At 37.2% G+C, this 13,379-nt stretch overlaps 1 protein-coding gene across 2 annotated transcripts in view; it reads left to right on the top strand.

The window, feature by feature from the left end:
* FAF1 (Fas associated factor 1) overlaps positions 1-13,379 on the top strand; it is a 153,454-nt gene that overhangs the window by 88,368 nt on the left and 51,707 nt on the right. For both annotated transcript variants that reach the window (XM_005521141.3, XM_088060187.1), the window contains exon 9: positions 13,007-13,102. In XM_005521141.3, the coding sequence (XP_005521198.2) occupies positions 13,007-13,102 (96 nt within the window). The remainder of the gene's footprint in view (positions 1-13,006; positions 13,103-13,379) is intronic.

The raw sequence follows: 13,379 nt of genomic DNA, 5'->3' as shown, positions 1-13,379 counted from the left end.
TGGTCACCTCCGTGTGATAATGTGACACTGAAGAGATTCCTTGGATGTGCTTTCTCTGCCTCTTGGTATTTTCAAACTGAGTCTGGATTTCTGAAGTTCTCTTTAGATATTTCAGGTGACAGAAAGGCACAGAAAGATGAACATGTTATTTCCAGCTAACACAGATCTGAGAAACCATTTGCCACCTGTCATGACAGTTTTCTTGGTGCTTGCTGAGAGATACTTCCTCTCTAGATATAAAGATATAAATGCAGACTATCCATAACCTGTTTCTGATAGAGAACTAAGTAATATGTTGTCTAAATTCTTTCATAAACTCCAAATTCTGTTTTCCTGTGGAGTAAGGTTCAGTTTTTTACCAGTTCCTTGAATTTTTAATTGTCTTTTCTACTAGTAATAAAAGTCTAATATTTTACAATGCATATATTTATGGAGTGGAGTAAATTTAATTGTCTAAGGAGTACTGGCACTTCAAATTTTGCATCTGTTTAATTTTTGATAGCACATTATGTTGTGAGTTTCTGGTGTTTCATCCCATTACTTCTCATGAGGAGTAACTTTAAGGAAAGTTTTACACTCTCCTGTGCAATTTGCAAAGTGTTTGTGTCAATTCTTTGCACATTCTAAAGTGTGTCCTATCAGTTTCAAGTGCTGCTTCCATCCTAAGCTGTAAAGGGTAATTGTGTTGCTAAACACCTGTTGCATTTAATCTCAAGAATGTCAATTTAAATGAGTTTTCAAAGTGCATTATGATCTTTTACAATAAGGACTTAAAAAGTCAAATTCATTGCTGGCACAAGATGAGCGCCATCAACTAAAATTGCATTGGTTTCTACCAAAATGCCACTCCATTTCAGTGCAAGCTCATGTAATCAACCTTAGTTTTTCAGGAAAAGCTGTTGGCAAATTTTGAGGTTACTGTTAGTAATGAATTTGTTCAACACTAAGTTCTTTTGTCACTGTAATTTTAAAGCATAAGGAACAGCAGTGATGCTATAGACATAATTATTTGTCATCTTTTACTGCTTTCTTCCTTTGCAAGAGATCGACAAATCTGCTTGACCTGTTGAGATGTTTTTATCAGTTCTTGCTTTGAATCTCATAGACATGAAAGTTATTTTTATTACAAATGTCATGTTCATAGAACTTGTTAAAGGGAGTAGAGTTTAAAATTAGTAAAAAAAGACTGACTGAGACTGATACTTCATATTTGCTGCTTCAGCATTGCTGAATATGAATTAATATTGACAGAACCTGCAAATCAAAATGTGATAGAAATGACCATATGCATAGAGAAATGTCTTCAGGGTAGATCAGGGCAATCCAGATCCCTGAAGTACACCATGGTGTTTGGGGAGTGTATTGTATCCACACCACCACTCCACCTCTCCATCTACATGCACACAAACTGCACTGGAGCTTTTTGTGTCTCAGCAGAGGCAGGATCTCCACTTCTTCTTTGAGTTTTTATCAAAGTTGTGGTACTCTTCACTGGACAGGCTTTTACAGAATCACCACTGTCCTACTTTCTTTGAAGCACCTACCTGTGGACAGTTGCTGGCCCTCACAACCCCTGGACATCACCAGCAACTGAAGTAGCCTCTTGCCTCCTGAACGTGTGTGATTGTTTACTCTCTTCACTCCTCCTCTGCCCTTGATGCTCAGCTGGGCTTGTTTCCAAATCAATTACGTTTTTCCATGTAGTAATAGCACCTTCTGTACATTGAGCTGTATCCCAGATTTCATAGGAGAGTGCTTTTGCTATTGGTTTTAGAGATCCACTCCTGAGATAATTCCTACTCAAGAAGCTGCTTGGAAAATATGCTAAAAAATAGCTTTTGCTGATCAATTATATCCAGCTGTGGTTTGACCTACAAACGTATCTTGGTCAAAAGATTTAATTCTCTGGGAGATCCTTTTGTACATTCATCAGGCCCTGGATTGTCACAGAAGTGTCTCTGAAGGATGATATGTTTCATGGAGCAGCTCTGCAACCCATTTTTGCTGGGGCAGGCAGATTTCCTCTTCAGGACTACTCACAAGGGGCATGGTTTGGCATAAGGCCGGAGGTGCTGGGATTCTTGGAATATTCCATGTAGAAACAGAGAGATGCTTCAGATTGAATTAACAGGAGTGGTCTTATTTAGGTGCTTTAACTCATTTTACAGAAACCAAAACACTCATTTCAGTGCCAATTTGTTATAGAAGGACTGTATTTGCTTCATGCCCTGCTGAGAGATGCTGGCAGGAGCTGTTATCAAAGACTCCTTTTCCCCTTAGTCATTTAATAGTAGCAGCTTCTCTTTTATTCTGTGCTCTCTGAGAGTAGAATAGGAAGTGATAATCTCCTTGGAATACAGCAGACACCTGTTTGATAAGTGGTAATTGCATTATTCCTGGAGGATTATCACAGTGGTGCTCGTTTCTTTGTAATGAAGCTCTGCTATTATAAGCAGAGCAGAACTTCACTAGAAGATACACATTCCAGGTAAGAGAAACAGAAAATAGGAAACAATCATCATTTTTAGAGGCTCATTTTTAGAAGTCAGTACCACTGTGTTTCCAAGAGCTAACATTGCAGAAATCCAATTCCTCACAAAACGATATCCATGAAGAGGAGGGAGCATAAAAATCCTATCAGTGTTTGAAGCATTTTTTTATGGAAGAAATTATGCTAGCACAACTGCTTGAACTGTGCCAAGGAATTATATAGTGCTGGAAACATATCCAGGCACTTCTCTGTTTGCCATCCAAAGCATTGTACAATGTTGTGAAGTAAATGGCATCCCACCATGGACCAGAAACGTGCCAAGTGTTTGGCTGATACTCTTAGTGCATGTGAAGCAGTTCCCAAGGTGTATCTGTGAAGATCTGTGGGCAATATGTGATGTGGATGCAGTGTTGTTAGTTTATACTGTTTATTATTTTACTTGTTCCTGAGCTTAAAAACCTATTAATGGCTTTGTGTCTCTTCTGAATAGCAAAAAATAAGTGGTTTGAGATCAGACTTAGTAAAAACAATTATTATAGTGTCTATATTCTATGGCAGTTACATAGTTACATAAAGAAAACACCAGAAATTTAACAGACTGTGTTGGAACATAAAAGCCAGCAAATAAAACAGCACAATTTTGAGGAAAGGAAATATAGGAAGACAGGTTAACTCTGCTGAGTTTTTTCAGTTGTTGAGTCTGAATCCATCAGAAATCCATGCAGCTGAATTTTTCATGTTAGAGTATCAAAAGTAAGAGTACACTGTAACACATAATAGTGTAAGCAGACTTCAAAGCAGTGGTCATCCACAGAGAACTGATGGATGAGTGAACACTGGCCCTTTTTCATGTTTTCAGGTGCTAGAGGTATTTTTTTCATTGACCTTTTCATTGCTTTACCTTGATCCCTCTCTTGATGAATGCTTTGACTCCTGGTATTTGTTGTCACCCAAAGACAGTCTCTCTTTAGCTTAGGAAAGGTTGGGAATCCCAGCATATCTGTGAATAACACTCTGCTAGTTATAATTTATCTTGTTTTAGTTAGAGAATTGTTTTTTTCAGTTCCAGAGACCTTCAGGAATGTACAGTGAGTTATGACCTGTTCCCAGGCATGTGTGTTTTATAGATCAGTTCACACAGGTGTACTTATTAATAAACTCACTGAACCAATTTACATGCGTAAGTTTTAACCACTGGGTAATTAGCGAAAGCATTGCTGAGGAACTGGAAATTTGGGAAATGTGTCATTATTTGCATATCAGTATAAAGCAATTACTAAATTAAAGAGTGCACGTTGTGACAAACATGAAGCTCCTTTACTGTTGCTTTGTCAGTGCACATTAACATCAACTTGATGTGAAAGCCTGGCTTTCTCTGCATGAACTAAAAATCCTAAGGCAGAAGTACACAATGAATCACCCAGAGTTTGGAGGCTAGCACGCTGAATTGCCTTGGGGTTCAGACTGAGGAAAGAAAAAACTCATGTAAAAGACCATTGAGAAAACGTATCAGTGGAAAGTAATTAACTCAAGATCCACAATTAGCCTCACGGTCTATACTTAACTGTGTTCCAGGTCTTTCAGAGTTTATTTTATTCTGTTACCCTGTGTTTCAAATAGCTGCAAATGGCTTGGCAGATTTTTCATCCTTTTTAATATTTACAGTTTTTGTCTAACAAGAAGAATGAGCTCTGTAAGTGATCATGGGTATTTATTTCAGTCTCTCAACTATATCTATTTTTCAGCAGAATCTGTTGTATGAGGAAATATTATTTTCTTTTTGTTTCCTTTAAATATATTTGTGGTTTGAAGCAACATGAAGTACTACAGTAGCTGTCCTTCTGCTTTAATTCCTAATTTGCCTAACTAGGCTCAGTCAAATGAGAAATAATCAAAACCAGGGATAATTTTCATTCAGCCAGCAAACGAGAGGGGTAGATGCACAGTAGCATGGCTGGTGATTAACAGGGGCCATAGCAAAAATTGGCATGTGTGTTCAACCAGCACACCAGGGCTGGGTGTTCCCAGAGCACCAGGCACCACTTTTTCTCAAGCTCACAAGAATCTCGTTGTGTTTTGTGGCGCTGCCTTTAGAGTGGTTGTTGCTGCAATGCCAGCATCCCTCGCCTGGCGTCTGAAGGACACGAGTGCCCTCCTCACTCACACACCCTAAAATAGTGCCTTGGATCTCCTCCAGCCTCCCACACTGTCCTCAAGATAATTCCAGAGCTGCTTCACCATACTTCTGCCTTCAGCACATGTAAAGATCTGCCAGGATTGTGCCTTCTCACTGCAGCAAAATTGTCACCCCAGGACAATATGCAGCAGCCTTTTAGAATTTTGGAGAATTAACAAGGCAGTCTCTTAATCCTAATCTAAAGAATTTTTCAAATTTTAAAACATGAGTAATAGTTCAGACACTTCTTTTTTTCCCCTTCAGACCTTTTTAAACTTTTGGATTCTGTGTTTTAACTCTATAGCATTCCTTTGTGATTTTAAGCTTCATTATAGTTCAGAGATCTACCATGGGAACATGACTGAAATCCTTGGAATGAATTTCCTACAACCTGTGTTGACAGGTTTAAATTACGTACTCTGACACTGTTCTTGTGGCTGGATTAGAAACTTTTTTTCAAGTTAAACCTGCGATAAGTAATTGTCACAGCGCTCTGGCACAATGCTAATTTGAAGTGACGTGTCCAAACCGGCCTCAGTAACATGAAGAACCCTAACAGGTGTGAGGGGTGGATCTTCCCATGGGCCCTGCTGAACTTCTAACAGGGGAAAAATAGTAGAAAAAGTGAAATGAACCTTGAATAAAGCTGTCAGCAGTAATTATCTCAACAACACTTTGTGAGGAGTTAAAATAAGCATTACTGATTTATAACCTGAACACACTCCACGCTAGAGATGTTTTTTTCATCCAGTTAGTGTTTAAAATGAAACGTTGAATACCTGTCAAGATTTTTTTTCTTTTTATTGGAGATGCATAATGAAAATGAAGTTATTTTCCAGAGGAAGTTAATTTCAAGGGCTGTCAAATGTTTTAAACTCTTCTGTTCATTTTCATATTTGTGCAATAGTTTAATAAAACAAAAAAACTTCAAGCATACTTGACTGTTTTTCCCAGCTAATGCTATTTGATGTCAAAAGACAAAGTGTCTAATGTGGAATTACATCCACTTTTTATTGTTATTTAAGGAGGGATAAGAGCTTACATGGCAGTAGACAAACTTTTGGTGTTTGATTTCTTTTTTTTTTATATTATGTACCAAACTTTGATAACAATATCTACTTGAGCAGTACAGACTGAAGAGAGCCCTTCAGTTCTGGATAGTAAATCTTTCTGAATCAATTGACTGCATAGTACAAAACAGCCCTTGTTGCAGTCAACTAAAATAATGTATTTAATAGATTTACTTTTTGAATTGCAATGCACCTCCATTTTACATTGGAATACTTGCTCTTTGTTGGTGTGATAACACTTGTTTTGTGTATACTGTGTATTTCAGTATGGATAGAAGTGATTTTGAAGCCTGTTACTACTGGAAAATACTTGCTAACTTTTGAGAAAAAACAAGCCAAAGGATAAACATTAATTCACAGAAAATCTTTAATCTCTACAAGCTTTAAACATAATTTTAAACATGTTAAAAATATGAAAATACAGGAATTCTTAAATCATGTATCACTTTGTGAGGTTATAGATTGAGGATAGGTTATTTATTGAATAATTATACAGTGACAAATGATGGATTTGGAAGTGTTGACCACCTGTTTGTTCCCAAGGAATTCTGTGAGGGTTTGTCTGAACGTAACAGGCTGCCCATGCCCTGTTAATAATGCTTGGTTAAACACCAGGAACTGCAGCCATGGCAAGAACAAGCTCATATGAAAACTCTCTCATATCATAGTGTCATTTTTCTTGAAATGGTGAGACTTGGAGTATCAGAAATGGCTTGGGTTGCCTGGGAGTCCACCACCTCCTTCTTGTATGGGTTGGTTTCTCTGTTTGGATCTCCAGCCAGTGGAGTGTGAAGCCATCTGATAAACTCTGGAGAACTGCAAAAGATTTCCAGAGTACCCATACTTTTATTTCCTCTGTTTTGATAGTCACATGCAAGGACAATGCTGAATGTACTTAGAAACCACAATTTTATTCAACTGTTTGTTTAATGAAAAACTTCCTACTCTTGTATTTCAAGTGTGAAAACAAAACTTCACTCACTTGCTCTACCTCTCCCCCCTGCCTTCTACACTTGGATTTTCCTATATTCCACATTAATTGCTGTATCCTGTCCACCATACAAGTATTCCTTGCTTTTCCTTCAATCTCAAAAAGGATAGGTTACAAAAGGAAAATGGCAATGTGAGTGAGCCTCAGCTGTGGAGCAGCCTGACCAATCTAGCTCAGATAGTAAGCAGCAAGAAGAATAACTGATTTTCTAGGTGTTCCAACTAGACTGGTTTATCATTTGTTTTGTCTTATTATGTTACCTACTGTCAGTGCACTTGGGCAATGAAAGCATTTGGTCCCTAAAATACCTTGTATCCAAGTCCATCTAGTAATACCATATACATAGAAAAACAAGGACAGAAATGTTCCTTCTCAGAGTTTTCCTTCTCAAAGTTTTTGTTCCTTCTCAAACTTCATATAGTTGTGTTCAAAATGCAACTTTTTTTCCTGTATCTTCAAGAAAATCCATCCATCCATCCATCCATCCATCCATCCATCCATCCATCCATCCATCCATCCGATAAATAGGCATTTAACTTACTCAGGAAATTAGCTATGCTCTAATAAAAAGTCACAAAACAGAATAGTAAATTTAATATGAAAATTGAAATGCTTGATAATGCTCCTAGCTCAGCCCTCTGTCCTTATCCCTTCTCTTATCTGATGAGAGGAAAAAAAATCCAACAAGAAAAATGATCAAAATATGGGAATGAAATTTTCACAGAGGAGACACGTGCCAGTTATTGAGTATTTTGCTACAGGCACCTTTCTTAAGTTATTTTGAATAATTGAGTGTTATGAAATGTACTTGGTCATGTTTATTTCTTATTCTTAAGTGATCAGTGAGTAAACTAGTAAATGGAAAGGGTAAGCAACTCACGTTTTGGGCATGGTGAAAGGGCTATCACATGGAGTATCTGAACCAGGATTAGGTTCCAGTCTGTGGGTAACACTGCATTCGTTTCTGATTGAAAATGTTTTTGTGTGATAAATATGTATTGTAAACCCCTATGTGTGCACTTCAGCCTGCTAAGCAACCTTTAGGAAGAGGCTTTTTTATGGGAGATTTATGGGGGAGAGTCAAGTATTAGAAAACATGCTTTTTATTTTGTACACCAGAATTTTGTTTGCTTACTTTATCTCTGAGTATTAAAAGCAGAAAATTGATTTTTTTCCTTTACCTCAATAGAAGATCTTGCTACGAGAGTTCCCCTATTTAGTTTCCTATTGCAGCAGATTGTATACAGCCTAACATGATTCTGTATTTCAAGTTCAGCTACTTGAATAATCAGACTGATTCATAGCAGTGAAGTTATACAGAAATTACATTTCTTTTTAGGATATTTTTTTATATTAAAAATCCAGAAAGTTTGTCCACTGCAAGATTTTGGTTTTGGCTTGCCATTTTCAGATAATGCCTGTTGCTTCACTTGCTGTGTGTGTGCAAGTGAAATCTGGCATCACTGATAGAATCTTCTCCTTTGTGCATGGATCAAGTGTTCTCTGAATTTCTGTCTGATGCTTTGTAAGATTTACAGTTTGACCTTTGAATTTCTGAGAACAAATGATCAAGAATCTCTATGCCAAAAAAATTGTATTTGAAAATATTTTGTCATGGAAAAATACCTCTCCAGTGAGTTGGAAAGAATTTGTCATTTGAGTTGTTTGAACAATAAAATTACCTCGTTACAGTGATTGAAACAGTTTCTTCTTTTCAATGGTCTTTTAAACAGCCAAAAGCTAGTTGTTTGTTTTTTTTTTTAATTGACAAGTACAATTGAAGGGCTCCATTTAATAACTTGCTCTGATTAACAGGTCCATATATTTAGATAGATGCAATAATGTACATTAAACCAAATCAGGGTGCCCATGCATTCCTTCCAAAACCTCAATACCCTCTTTGCTCCTGTAATAATCAAAAACTTAATGAAGACCACAAATTAAACCAATATTCCTGCCTTCCTTAAACATTATACTTGCTTATTTTTTATGAAAAGCTTTATTCCTTTTCAAAGATGGTGTCCCTTGATGGCAAATATCCTGTGAGCAGCACAAGCTCTCAGTAATTGAGGATGAGGAAGAATGTCCCATTCTTTACAGATTATTGCCTTAAACTGGACGCTTTGGGTGTCCCAGCTATATTCTGTAGTGCACTAGAAAGCCCTTATAGCTTCCTTCATTTTCCTCATTAGGTATAGTTGCCATTCAAATCTATTTTGAGATTCTGTTTTTCTCCATCAGTGTGTGGCTGAACATGATGAAGGACAATTTGTCACATCCAGTTACTCCTTTCCTGATGCAGTCCACCGAGTTTATAATTTTTGCATCAGCATGTCTCAGTGGAGTGAGTTCTGCAGCTGGAGTTCTCTGCTGGTATCGTTCCTTCATGTTCCTTCTACTGTTTATCTTTCTCACATCTTCAGCATCTTGATTAAATATCTCTGGTACAAGAGACTGAGTTTGTTCCTTCATTTGTAATGTCAGAAGTCTGCAAGAGTGGGAATTAAGTTGTGCAAACAAACTCTTTCTAGAAGATACAAGGTTTTGAGATTATGGGCTTGTAATTTTTCATATTATTCTGAGCATGAGATGGCAGCACTCTGGAATTACATGCTCTCATTGATTTCTTTCTGTCCTGCAGACATATTTGTATCATGAAGTGTTTGAGAAAAAAATAGTGGGTTTAGATTGTTCTGAATTATATTTCTAGAAGCTTCTACATAAAACTAATACTTTCTAACATGAAGAATAATTTATTGTTTAAAGCATCTGGTCTCACTCCAGATTTGGCAAATATTTCTGGGTTAATCTGGAAGGCTGACAAGGAATTCTACATGTTTGGATCAGAAAAGATGTTGCTTAACTTTATCCCTCGATTGCTAATGCTGGCAATTGAAAAACAAATCATCTCACGCTGAGCATTTACAAATAGTATTAGTGTCTTAGAGTTGGAAAGCACAACTGAGCACCAGACTATTTCTGCCCTCTCTAAATTGTTTGATTTTGTAGTGATCTTTCTCTTAGTTGTTAAAATCTATTTCAAATAACCTTTTGTGTGCTTTTAGTCCAGGTTGTACCATTACCTTTTTGAATACCAGAGGTATTTAATCCATTTAGTATCTGTTGTCACCTAGCAGGAGACTTTCCTGCTGTCACTCTGCCTGAAATGTTTGAAATCTTGAATTTTATTGTCCTTCTTAAAACCTAGAGGAAGCCAAATAGGAGACTACTTAAATAAGCACAATAGTGTCTATACAGTGTTGGAAAAAAGATCTGGCTCTGGAGTTACTTTTTGCAAGTAATTTTCCTTCTTTCTGATTCTGTTTCACTTTCCACCTCATGTGCCTTTCAGTTCTGAGACAGTTTGATTTGCATATCATAGGTTCCCTGCCTAAAAAAATAACCTTATTTATTTTTGCTTTAGTGTATTATTTCTTTCATAACCTATATCTAGCTTGTCATTCATGCACAAGTCCTGCAAATGCATTTTCAGTGTCTTTTCTTGTGCATGTGTAAGCCATCCCATTCAAGCTCTGGTACCAACCTAGTGACGATTTTCATGCAAAAAAGAAAAATTCAGAAAAGTGACTGACTTCAGAATTTTTTCACAGCCAGATGGGCTCGCAAGCTAGAGAATATGAGTAATCAGGTACTCAGGCTACAAATTACTTTTTCAGTGGTGGGGTTGGTACAAAGATTTTGTCCATTCCCATGGGAAGGTGGCTGAAACACAATGATAATTTATTGCAATGATCAAGTTCTGCATCTCTGTTTGGGAGGTGCAGGTACAGTATTGAGAAAGAAAAACCTCTCTATGACCAGTGTGAGATCTACAGTTCTTGCCACTGAGACACTTCAGTGGTGCTCACATCAGTACCTTGGCCTGCATTCACTGTGCTAGGAAAATGTTTGCTGAGATGCCTGGAAAACAATATTTTGCTTAGTCTTGGTGTTTTTTATGATTTCCAAAATAAAGCTTGAGCTTTTGTGGTACAAGAGCCTTTCTTTGCAAGAGAACTCAATCTTTGAATGAAGATAACTTTATTCTAGAAGAATGTTGATGCCTCTCTTTTTTTTTTTGGAATGAGAGAGCTGCTATTTCTTTTGCAAAAAAAAAACTTCTCAGAAAGAAAAAAAAAAAAAAAAAAAAGCAAAAAAAGCAAAGAAAAGGGTGATTTCTCACACCAATGTGCACAAACCCCCAACATTCCAGCAGCTGTCTGGAGAGTAGGATGAAACAGGCTCTGATGTGGAACCCCTTCTGCTGTTAGCTCATGTTTGAGAGACGCTTTGACACTATAATATAGGGTTGCAAATTGGAATTGCAACACCCTGCAATTGGGCCAAGTGATGAAGCAGCACAATAACTGCCTGCTTGATCTTACCACTCTCTCTTTAATGTGCACGTAAGAGATACCGGGAGCCTTTCCAGGCATCTGTCAGGGTATTTGATGCTGTGAGAGAGGGAGCTGCAGTCTGTGTGTGGTTAATGTGTGTGTGTGTGCTTCACCAGCATTTTGTGTAGTGTGATAACTACAGGGCAAAGTTTCAGGTTTTATAACAGTTGGGTTTTGTTTATTATTAAAAGCTTATAAAAATAAGAATTGAAATGGTGGATTATTACAGAGAATGCAGTTCCTATGCTCTTGTCACAGAAGTTTCGTAGGTAATTGGTCTAGACCTGTGTGTCATCTTTAATATTTCATTTGCTCCAGAGTATTATAACTCACTTCCTTTAAGACCATTGCTGAGCTTTTTACACAGCTAAACTTGTGTTTAACCTTTCTGTGAGAATGTGACAGTAGGCTAGTTCAGACAGGTTAACATTCATTTGGTAACCAGCCTGCTTAATCAGCCTGCTTCAACCTGCAGCAAATTAAATCTTTGTGAGTTCTAGCAGACAAGTGAGAAAGTCGCTCTGAATTATGTATAAAAAATAAATGGGGTATTTTCAGTGCTTATGGCAGTAAATGAAATTTAAGGCTTATGATTTATTCTTGGATTTTTGTTAAGAATGATTGAAATGTATTTTACCTTAATGTTTTTACAGTTCAATTAGGAGAGTGCTGTATTTCTGAAATGTATAATGTAAATCTTTTGTTCTGCATCTTGCAAAAATACTAATAAGTTTTATGGGATCTAGGTGTTTTTCTGTCCTCTCTGTGTTTCATCTGTAGGAACCATTTGAGATGATGTTTTAAACATACAGCCAGGACTACCCTCCTCCACATCACTGAAAATTGCATAACATTAAATACTTTGTCATTGCCAAAAATAATCAATTATCTTTATTTAAGAGCTACTCACATTGTAAAATCAGTTCATATAGGTCTTAGGTGCTTCTGAAATTGCAATTTGTGGTCATCAAGCTTGCTTCTCCTGGACTGATGTGCTCTCCAGAAGAGGCAGGAGGCTGGGAAGAAGCTTGAAATGCAAGGATGGCACAGTTGGTTCACAGGGTTCTCATTTTCAGGCATTATAATTAATGCATTTTAAAAGGCAATATAGGGCCAGATTTTCAGATATTATTGCTGCGTGTTTGCAGGTTTCATAATAATTTTGTCTTTCAAGTGACAGTAGACTTTTTCTATTGGTAGTTCTTTAAAAATTGAGATTTGGGCATACAACAACAGGCAGAAATGCTGTTTCTGTTGGCACTGGCTCCTGAACATCCATCCTGTGGACTGTGCTGACTGCAGTGTCACCAGTTTGGCTCGTGTGTCTTTGTTCACGTGAGGTACATGGTCTGCACCCTTGACATTTAAAAGGAGAAGAAATGTATTTTTTAAGTTGCCAATGTGATTGTATCTGTTACAATGTCTGCTGATAAACAGATCTTTCAAAATAATATTTTTTTAAGATTATTTAACTGTTTTTAATTACTTGTATCAATACTTAGCATCTTTTCTTTAACAATTGCTCCTTGATTAGCTATAAAAAAATCTACATTTACATCATCCAAGCATAGTACTGTGAAAGTTGGCATGTACAGTAACATTTCAAACCAGTACTGATTAGGAGAAAATAACAGCTCAAGGCACTTTGGAATTTGCAGTTCATGGAGTTTGTTTTGATACTCTGTGCATACACCTCAATAAAACTCAGCTGATGTCTCCTTGAATATTCTTAATGTAAGGAATCATTTTAGTTTTTCAGGCTTCTTAGAATGTGTTAAAATAATGCAGTCTTTAATTTGAAACTCTAAACAACCTTAAACCCTCCCCCCAACCTTTAATTGAGACTGTGGCTTTAATGAAGAACCATTGCTTGCTTTGTAGATGACTTTAGCTGTGTCAGGACTGACTTTCCCTTGCCATCGACTCACAGTTGGAAGAAGATCTTCACCTGTACAAACAAGGGAACAGTCAGAGGAGGTAAGGACATCATCTCTGATTTAGCAGTCTGCTCTAGGAAGAGGCAGGGACACCTCGGTGTGCAGTGGTCACCATCCCTCCTGTTGTCCAGTGGGTCAGTAGAATTGAATCTTTCAACAATCCATTTACAGTTCCTGCAACACGTAATTGTGACTGTGCAAATGAGTCATTGAAGAAAAAGAAGAAAAAAACCCAAGCAAATCCCAGCAAAGCTTCTGACTGTGGGGGATGAGACCTTAGCTCATTGCACTGAAACTTTGATTTTTCTCCTTTGTAT

Source organism: Pseudopodoces humilis, chromosome 10, assembly GCF_049639895.1.
Source record: "Pseudopodoces humilis isolate 2021_Gansu_Grassland_sample_001 chromosome 10, ASM4963989v1, whole genome shotgun sequence".
NCBI lineage: Eukaryota > Metazoa > Chordata > Aves > Passeriformes > Paridae > Pseudopodoces > Pseudopodoces humilis.
This window is presented reverse-complemented; position numbering and strand designations above follow the sequence as displayed.